The sequence below is a fragment of the Cinclus cinclus genome, chromosome 22, assembly GCF_963662255.1.
Source record: "Cinclus cinclus chromosome 22, bCinCin1.1, whole genome shotgun sequence".
NCBI lineage: Eukaryota > Metazoa > Chordata > Aves > Passeriformes > Cinclidae > Cinclus > Cinclus cinclus.
The window spans coordinates 10,162,462-10,179,729 of NC_085067.1; the positions used below are offsets into that span (position 1 = coordinate 10,162,462).

General features: G+C 52.7%; 1 protein-coding gene across 1 annotated transcript in view; it reads right to left on the minus strand.

The window, feature by feature from the left end:
- Nucleotides 1-11,245: 11,245 nt before the first annotated feature.
- The window catches only part of LOC134052724 (S-adenosyl-L-methionine-dependent tRNA 4-demethylwyosine synthase TYW1-like), a 92,272-nt gene continuing 86,249 nt past the window's right edge, over nt 11,246-17,268 (minus strand). The window contains exon 16 of the mRNA XM_062507354.1: nt 11,246-11,546. Coding sequence (XP_062363338.1) covers nt 11,325-11,546 — 222 coding nt within the window. The 3' untranslated portion in view covers nt 11,246-11,324. The remainder of the gene's footprint in view (nt 11,547-17,268) is intronic.

Sequence of the window (17,268 nt, forward strand, 5' to 3'; positions counted from 1 at the left end):
AAAGCCCCAGCCCAGGCTCAGCTTTCGTTAGCCCAGCTCCCCCAGCCCCTCTCTGCAGAGCCAGCCCAGCAGCACCAGTGGTCACCCCCAGCCCCTTCTCCTCCTGTCCCTCATTCCCAGCCCCTGAGGCACCAAATCCCTGTTTTGCCTCCCAAACCCCTCGTGCTGTGTCCGTCCCCATCCAGGTCCCTGAGGAGAGGGGGCTTTGGGAACCCTTCCAACCCCAGTTCCTGCACACAAATGTATTCCTGCGCTCCCAGAAATTCACATCATTACAGTCATGAGACATGACTGAAACATTTTCAATTTACCAATTTCCAAGCACCCTCGGGCTCTCAGTTCCCTTTGTTTTCCCTCTCCCTTTCTACTCCTACAGCCCAAAGGGGCCCATTTAGAGGAGATCCACCCCTTGCTGGCCTGGCTGGAGGGACCTGGTCCTGCAGTGCTCCTGGAGCTGTTTCTCTCTCTGGAAGATGGAAAGCAACTCCAAGTAACACCTTTCATGTCACCAATACCTCCCACCCTCCACAATGCTCCCTGAGGCTCACTGGAACTTTTGCCACAAGGTTTTTTATTTGGTTTAATGGTTTATATTTTTTTCCCTTGCAAACATGAAACTGCTCCTGCTAAATGCTGTCCCTGCTTTTCTGGCTCTTCCACTGATCTCTCTCATCCATTTCCCCATTTCCACCACTCTTCTTCCCCCTCCCTGCTGTGCCCAGGCTTTTACCTCATGCATCATTCATCCCAGCTTAGTGTCTTCTTTTAGGGCAGCCTTCTGGGAGCTGCAGATCTCCTTGAATTCCTCTTCTCCTCCTGCCTTGCCCTGGTTTGCACTCACACACACTTTCCCTGGAGTTTTTCTGGGAATGTTGCATCCACATCAGAGCAGGAGGGAGGAGAGCAGCCTCCACACACCGTGCACCAAACCTTGGGAGACTTCCATGAAATGTTAATGTGCAGAGCCTGGCCTTGGGCTAGGTTGGGCTGGCAGCTCTGGCACTAACACATGGTCAATAGGTGAGGCCTGGGTGGCAGCATGGTAAAACCTCAAGGTGGAACTCTCTGGGAGCTGCCAGGAATGTTCACCCAGCCTTTGGGAATGCTCAGGGAGGATGCTGTGGTGGCTTCCCAGCAGCATCTTTGGCAACAGCTGCTACAGATCCCATCCCTGCACCTGCCAGCTGCAATTTTAACTGGGACTCAAGCACTCACAGGCCACTGAGGTGTCCCCGCAGTTGCCACCACAGGGGTGTCCAGCACTGAAAGGCACAGTATTTCCAGCTTGGATATTTCCATTGCATTTTTCTGTTGTTCAGTGGCTGCCCCTGGATCCCTGGAAACATCTCAGGCCAGGCTGGGTGGGGCTCTGGCCAACCTGGGATGGTGGAAAGGGTCCCTGCCCATGGCAGGGGCTGGAAGAGATGCCCCAAATTCTCTGTGGCTCTACAGTCACCAGTGACAGCTCAACACACCAGGAAGGTCCCCCAAATGCCCTAAAAGTGCATTCTTTGTGATACAAATGATAGTCCTGGGGAGCACAAACTGAAAGACAAACACAAATAGGAGGAAAAGCTTGGGAAGGGCTTTCCAGCCCCTTGGTGGAACCTCCCAAATTTCCATCGGTGACAGAGGCTGGTAAATCTCCCAGCTCTGTTCCTGACCCTCTTTAAGAGAGAAAAGCTGATGAGGAATTCCCACCTGTACCCGGGGCTGCCAGGAGAGCTCCAGCTGGGATTTGGGCTCTGGCTGGGAAAAAGGAGGAGGCAGAGCTATCCTCACCTCCTTCCATCAGGAGATGCTCTGGGTGTAATTCCCTGGAGTGTGGGACAAGCACACAGCCAGAGCTTCTCCACTGGGCCAGAAATGCACCAACATTTTAGAGGCAGAACATGGCAAGTTATTGCCAGGGAGACAGAACTGTTTTTGGCGTGTTTTGGCTGAACTGGATGGATTCATCCCAGCAGCATCTCCTCTGCTGGCTGGAAACTCAGAGAGCTTTTCCCAAGCACGTCTGTAGCTCTCACACCTTGGGAGAGTGGATAAATAAAAATAATAAAAATTAAAATAACAAAAATAAAATAAAAATAAAAACCATCAGGTGCACACAGCAGCCCTGCAGTTTTCCACCTTCCTTTGGTTCTTGGATGTGTGGCTGCTGTCCCCCCAGGGGCTGTGGAAGGGCTGGAACAAGGAAAGCCATCCTTGGGGTGGGATCTGGGCATGGGCAGCTCCACCCAAACCACCCCTGGAGACCTCCTGGGAGTGGTGGAACTTCTCCAGGGTGGGGTGAGGCACGGGGGAGATGCCTCCAGAGGCAGCTCAGCCATATCCAATGGCAAATCCCATGGATCAGGGATGTTTGAGCTCATCCCAAGGTAGCTCTGAGTTCCACTCAAGGCTGGAATCCTGGGAGGAGGGGGGGCCATCCAGCTGTGCCAAAGCACGTCCCAGGAGAAAAGCGGGGGGAGCAACTGTAAAGATGGACACCAGGAGTGCTCCAAGGCTCTGCCCCAGGGCTGATCCCACCTGGAGCTCCAGGCCTGGAGAGCAGGGATCAGCTCCAATCCCTTACTCAGCGTTTGCAAAGCCCCACTCACTTTGGAGGGGATTTCAGATTAAGCTCTTTAAGCAACAATGCAAGATCTCTCTTTTAAACCTCTGCTTAATCCCATAATCCTGAGGGAAGGCCTCTCCTCCCCCTGGGGAAAAAGGAGAAGGAGGCTTTTTTGCTGATGGAGACATAATGACTTCATCCCCACATAATCAGGTGATATTTGCTGATTAGACAGAGAAAGCCTTGGGGAAAGCTGGATTTTGGATAACAGCTTAAAGATCTTTAAGAAAAAAAAAGCAGATATACCCAAAACCACCCTAAAAGAGCCAGTGGGAGAGGGGGAAGAGGGTTCTGTTGTGGTGGCCTTGAGGTGCAAAGAGCAGAGTGGGTTTGGCTTCGCTGTAGGAGGAATTCAGGGATTTCTGATATGGGACAGGGAGTAAAACCCCCCAGTCCATGGTGGAAACCAGGAACTGGACATTTGGGATGGCCCAGGACAAAGCTCAGCTCTTCTATGGAACAATCCCCGAATATTGTGGTGTTATAAGTGTTTGTCACACGCACTGACTCAGAGCCAATTGTCCATCAACCAGTGGAATTTATTAAGCAAGCGGTAACAAGCAAAAGCAGCGCTGGGTGGCCGGGAGTTAGCGCTCCACCAACGGCGCGCACTTTCCTCTCTCAGTCCTTTGGGTTTTATACCCCTTGTTTCTGGTGTACGTGTCCCTTTTGCAATCGTGTCTGCGCTGGCACTGCCTGTTGATAGGGGTCGTACTTTGCCCTCCGGTGGTCGTTGGAATGAAGAAGACTCCTCTTCCTTGCAGCCGTATCTTGACCGATGAACCTCTGCCTAATCAGTAGATCCTTTTTACACATTGAACAATGGATACTTAAGTATGGTTAACTAGCTCAGCTAAAACTAATTGTATCAAGACATTCTTGTGGACTACGGGTGCATGACTTGTGCCCTCTCAGATCTGGTTCTATTCTTTGTTATTTTATTGAACTCTTGGTAGTCCTTCTATTTTAATGAACAATTTTTCTGTTGTTTTTATTACAGTGGGATGGAGGGCACCTCTGGAGTCAGCAGTGGGGGTCACACCCGGTCACCCCCGGGTTGTCCGGGTTATAAAACCCTCCAGGGACTGAGGCAGCACCGGAGCCAGACCTTCCCTGCAGCCTCACAGCGGCCCCAGGGCATGGAGCCGGGCAGAGAGGGAGGGAGGGAGGAGCTGGCACCCACTGCTCTGTGCGGGAGGTTTGGGATCTCCAGGGCCTCCAGGCACAGGGAAAACAGAGAGAGCCAGGAGCACAGAGCCCCCCAGTACAGCCCAGGGGGCCTCGCTGATCCTTAGGCACTTTGAAGGCTTTAGATGGGAGATATGAAACATCAAAACATCACACTGTGTTGTCAAAAGAGGAGTGAAGTCTGCAAACAGCCTAGAAAATCTTGAATACTATCGATAAAAAAAATAAGATCGAATTTCTAAACAACGTGATCGCTCATTTTCTGTCTCACACTGATTTTGCTACGAATTTTTCTGAGTTTATTCAGCACTACTCGTAGTTAAAGTGATTTCATTACTAATATCCAAAGGACGCAGCCAATGTGAGCTGGAGACCTGTTACAGATGTGGAGCAGGTGACTCCTGCCAACATTCTTCCAGAACTGCTCCTCCCTGGGTTAAAGTTTGGGATATCAGTCTGCAAAAGAGAGAACACTGCTGCCTCTGGGAGCTGTTTGTGTCACCCAGAGACACAAAGGAGACGGAAACAGCTCTGATTGCAGGAGCACATGGGGGTGTTTAATGAGCACTTCGGGCCATCCCACACCTGAGAAAGGAGCTGCAGGTGTTTCCTGTGCGGGTCACAGTCACAGAATCAGAGTCACAGAATCTCCCGAGCTGGAAGGATCCACTGGAGTGATTGATCCAGCCCCTGGCCCTGCACAGACTCCCCAGCAGTCCCATCCTGGGAATCCCTGGCAGCGCTGTCCAGACGCTCCTGGAGCTCTGGCAGCCTCGGGGCCGGGACCATTCCCTGGGGAAGAAAAGTCTGTCCAAAATTTCATCATCCCAATACTGCCAACAGCCCGTACTGGTGGCTGAGCAGGGGAAAAGCAGCCCTTGGCTCACAGGTGGGTGTGGGGGTCAGTCAGAAAGAGAAAAGAGGGCTTGAGGTTTTACCTGCCTAGCCTGAGAAAGAAGCAAATAAAACAAAATTCCAAGTGAAACCTCCAGGTTCAGACAAACACATCTGCACTGCTCTGGCTTTCAGCCACAGAATGGTTGGAGCTGTGATGGATGTGTGGGAAGAGCTGCTCCCAGTCCAGAGGGGCTGAGAGAGGATGGGGAGCCCCCAAATCCCTGAAACCCAGCGGGCCCCTGGATGTGCCCTGGCGGGGGAAGAAGATCTGGAGCTGTTTGAGCCCAACCCCCCCGGCTGTCCCCTCCTGTCAGGGAGTTGTGCAGAGCCACAAGGTCCCCCCTGAGCCTCCTTTTCTCCAGGCTGAGCCCCTTCCCCAGCTCCCTCAGCTGCTCCTGGGGTTCCAGCCCTGTTCCCTTTCTGTTCTGTTCCCTTTCCTGGACACGCTCCAGCCTCTCGGGGACATTCCGGAGTTGAGGATCCCCATGGCCAGGATGCACCAACAGGAAAGTCTGCACCAAACCCATTTCACTGCAGAACTTCCCAGCCAGGTCCCATTTCCATGATTCTGTGGGACCAACCTTCCAGAGGGCTTCAGTGCCACCCTCCCTCAGTGCCAGCCCAGGCAGGGAATGGTCAGGTGCCGATGAGGTTCAGGAGATGAGGATAGTTTGACAGGAGGCTCCAGCTTTCCTGGGAGAGGCGCTCCGGGCTGCTCGTTGAACAGCTGATTATTGCCTGCTTTGATGCCCTCCCTGCTTCCCAACCAACACGTGTTGAGCACTGAGATGATTTAACAGCTGAGCCCAGTCCAACCCCTGGCACAGAGAGGGAGTTCAGCAGTGCTTGATCTCCCAGATGGTGCTCCAGAGGTGAGGATTATGTTGTTATCAGCGTGCCTAAAAGTCCTGGTGATGGGAACATCCGAGACAGGGAGGGGCTGGAGGATTTCTCCCATCAGGATATCACCACCTTTTTTACAAGTAATTGCTGCTTTCTGAATTTTTTCAAGAGCTTCTTTGGGTTTTTTGTTGTTGTTGTTGGGGGGTTGGTTTTTTTTTTTTTGTTGGTTGGGGTTTTTTTTGCGGGTTTTTAAAAAATTTGTTGGTTTATTTTGTGGTTTTTTTTGTTATTTTTGTTGTTCTTGTTGGGATTTTTGGGAGATTTTTTGAGTTTTTTTGTTTTGTTTTTCTTTGTTTTTTGGTTTTTTTTTTTTTTTGTTTTTTTCTAGAATAATTTCTTGCAAACCTTCTCATTGACTTTGGTCTCTCCTGAAGAGATGGGGATGTTTTGGTTTAAAAATTTGTATTTGGAAGATGCCCCCAGTCAATGTGCTCTGGGGGTCTGACTCCCCATGCTCAGGTGAGGCATCCACCCTCACCTGAAATGAGGTGAGCCTGTCCTGAAATGGGATGGGGAGAAGGTGGAACTGCATCTTCGAGGCAGAACCCAGCCCCAAGGAATCCCAGAATGGTTTGGGCTGGGAAGGACCTTAGAGCTCATCCAGTGCCATCCCTGCCATGTGCAGGGACACCTTCCACTGTCCCAGGCTGCTCCAAGCCCCAGTGTCCAACCTGGCCTTGGGCACTGCCAGGGATCCAGGGGCAGCCACAGCTGCTCTGGGCACCCTGTGCCAGGGCCTGCCCACCCTCCCAGGAACAATTCTTTCCCAATATCCCATCTAACCCTGCCCTCTGGCACTGGGAGCCATTCCCTGTGTCCTGTTCCTCCATCACTTGTCCCCATTTCCCTTTCCAGCTCTCCTGGAGCCCCTTTAGGCCCTGGAACAGGCTCTGAGCTCTCCCTGGAGCCTTTTCCTCTCCAGGTGAGCACCCCCAGCTCTCCCAGCTTGGCTCCAGCCCTGGGAGCAGCTCTGGGGCCCCTCTGGCCTTGGGCAGCAGGTATGGGGCACTGGCTGGTGACAGCCACAAATCCCTGCATTCCATGGAATTCAGTGGTGGTTCAATGGAATCACCTCCACTCTTGTTGGCTTCCATTGTGCTGCTGTTCCTGGGTTTTAGGGGTGAAGGTCTGGCCTGGCAGAAGCAGCTGGGCTGGTGCCTGGGGTGGGTCCCCTCCTCCCAAATGTCCCAATGGAACAGGGACCAGCAGCTCCGGCCTCCTCCAGTCCCTGCTCTGACTGCTTGGCTGGGGCAGGGAGGAGACCCAGGAGGGGGGACCTGCTGAGCTCCCACCTCTGGGAAAGGGCTCAGCCAGGGCTCCCTTAGAAAGACTTCCCTGGGATTTATTGCCTCTCCTTCCCCACAGTGAAGGAGCAGAAATGTCCTGGCTACGTTGGGTCCCTCCCTCTGCCTCAGTTTGCAGGTGACAAAATGAGGGTGATGCCCTTCCTTCAATTAATTCCCAACTCTTCTTCCTTCCCCCTTAGGGCACAGCAGCAGCTCCAACATCATAAATTATTTAGGAGTGGAGCCAGATGAAGCCAAAGCTGATGGATGACAATGCTCTGCTTGGGGAAATGTTTTCCTGCTGGAGGTTTTTTGGAAACAAATATATTTATCCTCATCCAAAATTGAAACACAGCCCCCATCCTGGGTGACTCAGCCCCTGAGTCAGGATCCAGCAGGAGCACAGCTGGGAAGGGCCCATGGAGCAGCCAGGAGGGATCCAGGCTGTGCCAGGGGAGGGAGAACTGGACCAGGCACAGGAGTCCTCAGGGGCTCCTCAAATTCTCCCTGGCTTTAAGGGGTTAAAATGATTTTTGCTCATTTTTCCCCTCAGGATGGAACTTCCCAAGTCTCCAGGTTGGGTTTGGAAGCACCAGGGCCCCCCTTGCTTCAAGTGGCAGCCAAGACACGCTCTGTGCCTCGGCTTTGGGCAAAACCTCCTGAACCAGAGATGGGAGGCAGCTCTTTGGGAGTCCTGGGCAGCGCTGGGAGCAGGAGGGAGGATGGGGAACCCCCTGCACCCCAGCAGCACCATGGGCTGTGATCCAGACCAACACCTATGGGAAATGGGTTGGAATGACAGTTATTGAGTCAAATATACCTAGGGCAGCACAAGAGCATGGGCTGGTTGTGAATTGTGGCACTGGAGAGGTTCTCCCTGACCAGGATCTGCCTTTGGCAGAATGGGAACCCTCCCTGAACTGGGGTCACTTTTTCCCAGAGTGCATTGCCTGCCCTTAAAGCCTCCCTGTGCAATCCTGCCGGGATTGTTGTTCTCTTTAAAAGAGCTGAGCAGTTGTTAGTTGCTATAAAGTTGTTTATTGTGAAGGCATATCAGTCTCAAAAGGCACAGTCCCGAGTGTTCAAGTCCATGCTAAAAGCTTTTGGCATAGAGTCACAAAGAGAAGTAAAGTCCTGATTAGAAGCAGCTCCTGATGCAAGGCCCCAAGAAGATCAGAGTTACAGCCTGGTACAGTCCTGAGCAGAGGCAGAGGCTGCAGCCTGCTACAGTCTCGACAGGCAGATGCTTCCTGCTCTTTTCTTCTTTTGTTCTTTTCTTCTTTTTCTTCCTCTTCTTCTTCTTCATGTGGTGGTAGTGATGATGATGATGATGATGGAAGAAGAGAGAGAGCAAGAGAACTCTGGCTCCAATACACAGATTCTTATTTACAAATTACCCAATGAGCTAAAACCACAAATCTGAAGCATTTCTTCTAAACCTATTGGAATTCTATGTTTTTAGTATGAAAGTTTACATATAATCTACACATATGGCCTATCTGTTCTATCTGAAAAATATAAATAATATTCTTACTATATTTTTATTATGTCTAAAACTATGTTTTGGAGCTCTCACTGAGACTTGTTTTTGAGACTTGTTTTCTACACTGATGTCTAGGGCTTTTACTTTTTAAGGCACTTAAAACATATTCTTACTTAAGGTTGCACTCTGTTTCATGTATGAGTGGCTTAATGTACTTTAATCCATCCAAAGGTTTTAATTCAATTCCTGCACTCTGATCTATCTCTCTGAGGAACTCAGAAAGGCCTCTGGTTTTCAGACTTCAACATAATCCCAACCCTCCAGCTCACAGGAGCATCCGGTGGGTGCCAGCCCATTTTAGCTTCACCAGGAGCAGTTCCAGGTGAGGCAGGAGGCGCTGCTGCCGGAGGGCAGCAAATCCCTGCTCCCAGCACGGGTGGAGCGGGATCCCAGAGCTCCAGCTGTGCCAGCCATGTCCCAGTTCCGTGTGTCCCCAAACAGCCAGAGGGCTGTGTTCTGGGGACTTGTGTTCTCTTGTCCCACTGGAAGCGCAGGGTGTGAGCACATCCCGGATGGATTTGTGTACTGGAAGATTCACTCTGAGCATGAGGAAATTCCAGTGGAATTGCAGAAGCAAATCCTGTCCCAGTTGCTCTGGGAGCGGCTTCCAGATATGGCCCAGGTATGTCCTGGTTCCACCCAGCCTGGCACTCGGGGTTGTGCTTTCCCACAGGGCAGGGGAAAGCCCCGTTTGAGGAGATGGCAGGTGCCAATTCCCATGGGAATGCTGTGGCACTGCCCCGTGACACCCACACTGTCCCTGCACTGCCCTCCCTGGCCAGAGCTGGGAGCAGTGGGGAGGAGCAGGGAGGGAATGGAGGGAATGGGGAACATAGGGAGGCTGTGAGGACGTGGAGAGGATGGAGGGAATGCAGGGACACACGGAGGATAAAGAAGGGTGGAGGGAGTGTGAGGACACAGAGGGATCAGGAGATGGATGGTGGGAGCACGGGAGCACAGGACGGCATAGGGAGGATCAGGAGAGGTCTCTCAGCTCCAGTGCATCCTTCCAACTGAGCCCCGTGGGGGTGGGACCCTGTGTGACAGGGACAGCGGGGACTGGGTGTCCTGGGAGGCTGCAGAAGAAATACCAGGGACAGGGCAAACACACTTTTCTTTAGAACCCCTCGATTTCCAAAGGAAGGCACTATCAGGGAGTTCTGGAGCACCTTACACCAGGAGCTGATCCCATGGCAGCCCCAGGATCCTCCAGCACTGGGGCTCCTCTCCCAAAGCAGCTCCTGCAGCTGCCACTACTCAAAGGGGCCAACAGGGAATTGGGACGGACTGGGGGGGGGGGGAAGGGAGGGGTTCTGACAGGGAGGTGAGTGCAGGATGGAGGTAATTTAGGAAAGAGGACGAGATGCTGAAGGGCCAGGATCCATCGAGGCAAATGTGGGGGGTCCTGGTGGACACCAAACACACCAGGCCTCAAAATTCCAGCTGATGGTTCAGGGTTAACTGGAGTCTTGTGTCCAGGGAACAGAACGGAGCTGGGAAGGGGCTGGAGCCCCAGGAGCAGCTGAGGGATCTGGGGAAGGGGCTCAGCCTGGAGAAAAGGAGGCTCAGGGGGGACCTTGTGGTTCTGCACAACTCCCTGACAGGAGGGGACAGCCGGGGGGGTCGGGCTCTGCTCCAGGGAACAGGGACAGGAGGAGAGGGAACGGCCTCAGACTGGGCAGGGGAGGCTCAGAGTGGACACCAGGAGGAATTTCCCCATGGAAAGGGTGGTCAGGCTTTGGCAGGGGCTGCCCACGGAGGTTTGGAGTCCCCATCCCTGGCAGTGCCCAAGGCCAGGCAGGATAGGGCTTGGAGCAGCCTGGGACAGTGGAAGGTGTCCCTGCCCATGGCAGGGGGGCACTGGATGGGCTTTAAGGCTCCTCCAACTCAAACCATCCCAGGATTCTCTGATTTTTAAAAAAATATACTCAGGAAAGACACCCACCATCCATTACCCACAGACCCACCCAATGATCTCCCTTCTATCTCACATCTGTTAGGCAAGTGCTCTTACACAACATTTCTGCTTCCCATCTCCTTCCAGTCAATCTCCCACCCTCCCTGCTCAGCAGCTACACACCAGAGGCGCTCTAGGCAAAACTCCTTTATTTTTCTTCTGCTTTAGAAACTCTTTGTATAGCTGAAGAAAAGAGGTTGCTTTTTAAAAGAAACAGAATCCCCATCCCAGGGGTGCTCCATCTACAGCACTGGGCACACCCAGCTGGAGCCTGACAGGGCTCTGAAGGACTGGACCTGTAGTTTAGGGCTGCTGGGATTTGGTTAACATTGCCTCTAAACCTGATTCCCAAAGCCATGAGGTTGGAAGACACTTGGAGAGGTATCAGAAGCTGCAGCTGGTAACCATAGGGGTGCTGTTACACCATTCCCAAGTTTTGGCTTCTTGGGAATGGGGTTTTTACAGGAAATGGCACCAGTGTTTAAAATACCTGAACAAAATCCCTAAAATGATGCTCCCAGCAGGGATCAGGTCTTGGATTCAGGTCTGGCTGTAGCCCCACCTGTCCTGATCCAACCTTGTGGGGCTGAAATCCCCTGGCATTTTTCCTTAGGGATGTGGAATGTTTTGTTGTCAGGCTCTCCTTGTACAGGAGTCCAAGGAACCCTCTGGCCCCACATCCCACCCACTCCAAACATTCCCCACTGAGGAGATCCCAGCACTGCCCCCCCACCCACTGCTGCTGAACCAGCTCTGATTTATCTTGAGATAAGAACGTTATCAATATTTTTATCTAGGAAGCCCTAAAAACAGGAGGGAAGGGTTAAATCCAAGCTTGACCCCTTCTCAAACATCAGGATAATCCAGGCAGATGGATCCAAAACCGGCCAAAATGGAGTCCTGGGAAGCCCAGGGTGCGGTGAGCCCCAACTCTCAGCACCCTGAGATGTCCCGTGCCTTGTTCTTCCGCTGGAATCTCACATCCAAGGGGTCAAATCCCCGTTCCCTGGCCCCAAAGAGGGCCCAGGAAGGAGTCCTGGCCGTGTACTCGGCTGCTGTGAAGGTCCTGGAGCCGCCGCTCTGCTCGTGCTCCCTAACCAGCTCCTGGAAGCGGCCATAGTCAATCCAGGTCCTCCACTCGCCATCCACCTGGAACTGCAGGAAAGGAAACAGTGAGGGAGCCAGGGAGCACCAACCCAGGTCATGCTGAGAGCAGCTGGGTAGGGATGAACGAGGATCCCCAGCTGGTGCTTTTCTAATTTTGCACCACACGGAGGTGCAGGTAAAGCCATCCAGAGGCTCCTGTAAAATACAGCTTTAATAGGAAAACAGAAGGAACTCACATGCATAAACACCCAGAGCCAGCAAGGAATTGATTCCCCACCTCTATTCTGCCCTTGTGAGATCCCTCCTTGCAGAGCTGCTTCCAGCTCTGGAATTCTCGGCACTGGAACAACCTCATCCTGCTGGAGTGATCTCAGAGGAGGCCCCAGAGCTGCTCCAAGGGCTGGAGTCCTGGAGCCAAGCTGGGAGAGCTGGGGATGCTCACCTGGAGAGGAGAAGACTCAAGGGAGACCTAAGAGCCTGTTCCAGGGGCTCCAGGAGAGCTGGAGAGGGACTGGGGACAAGGGATGGAGGGACAGGACACAGGTAATGGCTCCCACTGCCAGAGGGCAGGGCTGGATGGGATATTGGGAAGGAATTGTTCCCTGTGAGGGTGGGCAGCCCCTGGCACAGGGTGCCCAGAGCAGCTGTGGCTGCCCCTGGATCCCTGGCAGTGCCCATGGCCAGGTTGGACACGGCTTGGAGCAGCCTGGGACAGTGGAAGGTGTCCCTGTCCATGCCAGGGATGAGATTGGAAGGGGTTTAAGGTCCCTCCCAACATATCCCAGGATCTTGTGATATCTCCATGAGGGCTGCACTGCTGGATGCTTTGCTGGAGCCTTCAAACTCCCCCACCTCAGCCCCACTTTCCAGGAGGGAGGCTCCTAAAATGCCTCCCAAAGCCTTCCCAGGCCTTCTGCCCTTACCACTCCCATGGGAAATCCTATGGTGGGTGGAGCTGGCAGAGCCTTGGGGGACAGGTGTGGATTTGGTGCCATGTCCAGGTGCCCCTCAAGGAGGGACCTTGCCAAGGTCACCCCAACCCTGAGCACGGGACTGTGACTCCAGGGCAGCCCAGCCTGGGACAATGGGCCAGGAGCAGCAGCAGAACCACCTGCCAAGGGATTGGGATGGATCTGAGTGACTGTGCAGGGGCAGGAGGGCTGTGTTTAGGAACGGGGGAGGAGATGAAGAGGTTTAATGACACAAATCCTCTTTCCATGTGAAGAACATCTCACTTTGACAAGTTGGAGCTGCATTTGTCTCCCAGACCTGCTCTGCTCATATAGCCCCAGCCTTGGCTGAAATCCTCAATTAGGTTTTATCTCAGCTAAGAGCTTATTATGCATTTCATCCAAAAAAAGAGGGAAAACAGACCAGCTCCTTGGTTATTGTGGATTCCTCCCCCCCCCCCAAACTTGATGGCTGTGCATTTCAAATGGCACTTGACTTTGTGCCCAAGAGCTAAAAGCTTTTTTGGTTGGGAAAACTGCTGACACCCCTGAAATTCTGCAATCAGCCATGGCTGATGCTCCTCCATCCCTGCCCATGGAATTACAGCATGTCCCTGCCAGAGCCAGAGCCAGGAGGGGACACTGCAGAGTCACAGCATTGGGAACCAGTCCTGGCATAAATCAAGGTGCCCAAGGTTCATTTTTCTTGTGCCAAGGTGGGGACGTGTGTGAGCCACCACAAAAGCAATGGCAGAGGAGACATAGTGTCACCTGTAAAGTAAAAACCCTGATCCCAAGGAGCACCCAGGCTTTGCAGATCTGAGATCCCCCCCAGGGGTGGGGAGGTGGGAGCTGACAATGTCACACCTCAGATCAAACTCAGCTCCCTCTAGGTTTGATCCATGGACATTCAGCAAATTAAAGGGCAAACCCCAAGCTAGAGGACTCAGCAAAGCCTTTAAGGCACAAGGGGGAATGACTTCCCACTGCCAGAGGGCTGGATGGGATATGGGAAGGGAATTCTCCCTGGTGAGGGTAGGGAGGGGCTGTGATGGAATTCTCAAAGCAGCTGTGGCTGCCCCTGGATCCCTGGAGTGTCCAAGGCCAGGCTGGACAGGGCTTGGAGCAACCTGGACAGTGGAAGGTGTCCCTGCCCATGGAGGAGCGGCACTTGATGGGCTTTGAGGTCCCTTCCACCCAACCCACTCCATGATCCTGTGATCCCATTCCCACCAGAGCAAACACCCTGGGATCCATTCCAAAGCAGATCAATCAATAATTATGATTTTTAGTGCAGTGACAGCACAGCCATGTACCACAATGCCATAGGGGCAGGTGTGTCATGGGGAGAAATGGCTCCTGCTGAGGAACAAATCCTAAACTCAGAGTGGGGAAGAACAGCCCCAACTGCCCATGAGATTTCCATAGGGATTTAACAATGAGATTGTTCCACAAGTAACAAAAGATTTAAGGCTCAAAGCACTTTGACAGCTTCCATGTAACAGGTGAGCCAACCCTAAACAACCCTGGGATCCCAGACTAATGTGGGCTGTTTTAGGGAATTGTTCACTGCCTCTGGAGCCCTTCAGGGTGATAAATACATCACAAGAGAAATGGCTGAGCCTCCTCCCCGGTTCTTCTCTAAGGTGAAATCACAGAGTGCCACAGCTCCTTCAGCTGGCCCTGTGCTGGGCTGGCCTGCCTGGAAAGGGAAACTCTCCCTGAGGGCTCTGCTCAGCACTGGGGTGACTGAGGAGTCTTCCCCTGGAGCTCCTTCAGCCCCCCTTAGCTCTGGTCCCCAGGGTCCCTGACCCACTGCTCCCCACAGATGTGGCACAGACGCACAGCAAAGAAAACCCTGACAGAATTCTGCAGAACCTCCAGGGCAAGGAGCACTGCTCCAGGCAGGCATTAATGATGGGATACAAGAGGCACAGGAATGAGGGGAAACTTTAAATCCCAGGCTGGAAGGGACCACAGAGGGTCCCTGGTGCCACCTCCCTGCTCAGGCAGGGCCATCCCAGAGCACAGGGCACAGGGTTGTGCCCATGTGGCTCTGGAATATCCCCGCTGAGGGACACTCCAGCCCCTCCCTGGGCAGCCTGTTCAGGGCTGGGCACTGCCCAGGGCAGAATTTGTGCCTCCTGTGCAGGGGCAGTTGCTGGGCTCAGTCCCTGCCCGTTCCTCTGGTGTCACTGCTGGGCCCTGGAGCAGAGCCTGGGCCCTGCTCTGACCCTCCCTGCACACAGGGACACCCAGGGCTGAGGGTCCCTCTCAGCTGGGGCTCCTCTCGAGGCTCAACAGCCCCAGCTCCCTCAGCCTTTCCTGGGCGCGGAGATGCTCCAGGCCCTCCTCATCCTCACAGCCTGTGCTGGCCCTGCTCCAGGAGCTCGCTGTCGCTGCTGTGCTGAGGATCCAGAGCCGGGCACAGCACTCCAGAGGTGCCCCCAGGGCTGGGATCCCTCCCTGACCTGCTGGGTCAGGACAACTAATTAATTAACAATTCATTAACCTCAGGACACCACTGGCCCCCAGGGCTCTCTCCTGACCCAGGGACAGCTTGTTGTCCCCCAGACTCCCCCGGCACAGGGGCAGAGCTGGAACAGCCCCAGGACAAGGGTGCTAAGGGACAGAGGGGGCTGGGCTGGCCTGAGATGTCACAGAGCCCCGAGCCAAACTGGAGAGATCCATTATCCATAGAGGGATCCATACATTCAGACTGGGATGGCTCCATACATCCAAGCTAGGATATATCCATATATCCAATGAGAAACTGGGATTAAATGGAGAGCCAAGGTCCCTGGAAGCATCTCCAGAGCCTGGCTGAGCCCTCCCTTTGCTCCTGAACTCCCAGGAACAGCCCTGACCAGGACAATTCTATCACTTCTCTTTGGCAGCTGTACTCACTGCAGCAGGAGCAGCCCCTGCCACCAAAATCCAGCAACATTCCTGAAGGAGAAGAGCCATGCTCAAGATTTCTTTTCTTATCAACACCTTTGCAGAAGCAGTTTGGGGGGATGGGAACACATATACAGACTGAGGACAGTCCAAGAGGACCAAGCACTACATTGCCCCAAACATGAGCACTGCTGAGAAATAATCCCAGGTATATCCAACAGGATAAAATATGGGAGAGAGGACAGGATGTGACACAGGGAATGCTGAAGAATGGAAGGCAGCTAAAACCAATTAGTTTGTCCTACCAAGGGTAAGGCATTTCCTTCAGAGTCAACTACACTGGCACAAGGAGGGTCCTCCTGAGCCACTATCTCCAGTCTTGCACCACCAATATCCGGAGGATTTTCAGGGAAGGACTGAACAGCACAGGAGAGAGTAGAGCAGAAGAGGAGGAAAAGTTAGAAAAGGTTGTAGTGGCTCCTGCAGACCCTGTGCCTCCAGGGCTGGAATCACAGGGTCCATCCCTGAAGGACAACTCTCCTTGGAGCTCTGCTGCACCCCAAGATCCCTGGGGAGCACAGGGGGAGTGGGAGAGACTCCAGAGCTCTGGGGCTGCCACAGCTCCTCTTTGGTGAGAATCCTACAAATAGCGGGGTTGGAAAACTCCTCCAGGATCACTGAGTCCAACCATCCCCAGCACTGCCAAGGCCATCACTACCCCATGTCCCCAAGTCCCACATCTGCAGGGCTGTTAAATCCCTCCAGGCACAGGGACACCAATACTGCCCTGGGCAGCTGTGCCATGGCTGGACAACCTTTCAGGCAGAAATTTTCCTCAATATCCACCCTGAGCCTCCCCTGGCCCAGCCTGAGGCTGTTCCCTCTTGTCCTGTTAAGGATTTAAGGCTACAAAGTCCTCAAATCCAACAAATTGATTCTCCCTGGGGGATGCACGGGATTTAATGGTTAAATCCAGCAATCTTCACAGAGTTTTAAAGACCATACACCAAAAATAACAATCAGTGGCCAGCAGGGGAACCAGCCCCACAAAAAAAACAGAAAACCCAACCCAGAACAAACAAAACCTGCCTTTTCCAAACCAAACAAAAACAACCACAGGAAAAAACTCACAAAACTCCCCTCCAAAAGACAAACCCCCAAATCACAATAAACAAAAACAACACAATTCTCCCTCACAATTCTCCCTAAAAATCCAAACTCCCAAAACCAAACACCTTGAAAAAGGGAAAAAAAAACCCAAACCCAAATGAAATACCAGGAAAAAAAACCCCGAACAAACCAAAACCAAGCAGAAAAACCCAAATCAAACAAAAAAACCTCAAAGTCAACCAAACCCCAAACCAACCCAAGCTCCCCAAAACCAACCAAAAAAAAAAAACTAACCAGACTGACTCCTCCCAAAGTAAACCAAACCCCAAAACAAAACAAACAAATGCAAAAACATCCCCACAAGAAATCCCAAACCAAACCCAAAAGCTACACAATAAACAACCAACCAAACAAAACCACAAAGCCCCAAAATCAAACACTTGGTGCACAGAGACTTTTAGGAACTTTTAGGCATTCCCAGCCTGCAAAGATCCAAATCCCTGCACTCCTGAGCAGGAAGCAGAGGGAGTTAATCCCCTCACTTCTGCATCCATTTATCATCATTCCTGTGCAGAAATCCCATCTCTGAATTATTCCCAGAATCCCTTCGGCCTCGTTTTCCTGGTGTTCCATCAAATCTGCTCTTTGCTGAGCTGCAATCCATTCCCTGGCAGACCAGGTCCCTTGTTCCCAGGACATGGAGAGTAGCCCTGCACACAGGGCATGTTTAGTTGGTTTTAATTTCATTAATTTAGTTTGGGTACTTTTAATCCCACATTCACACATTCATGGAAATTCCAAAGTTTCCAGGG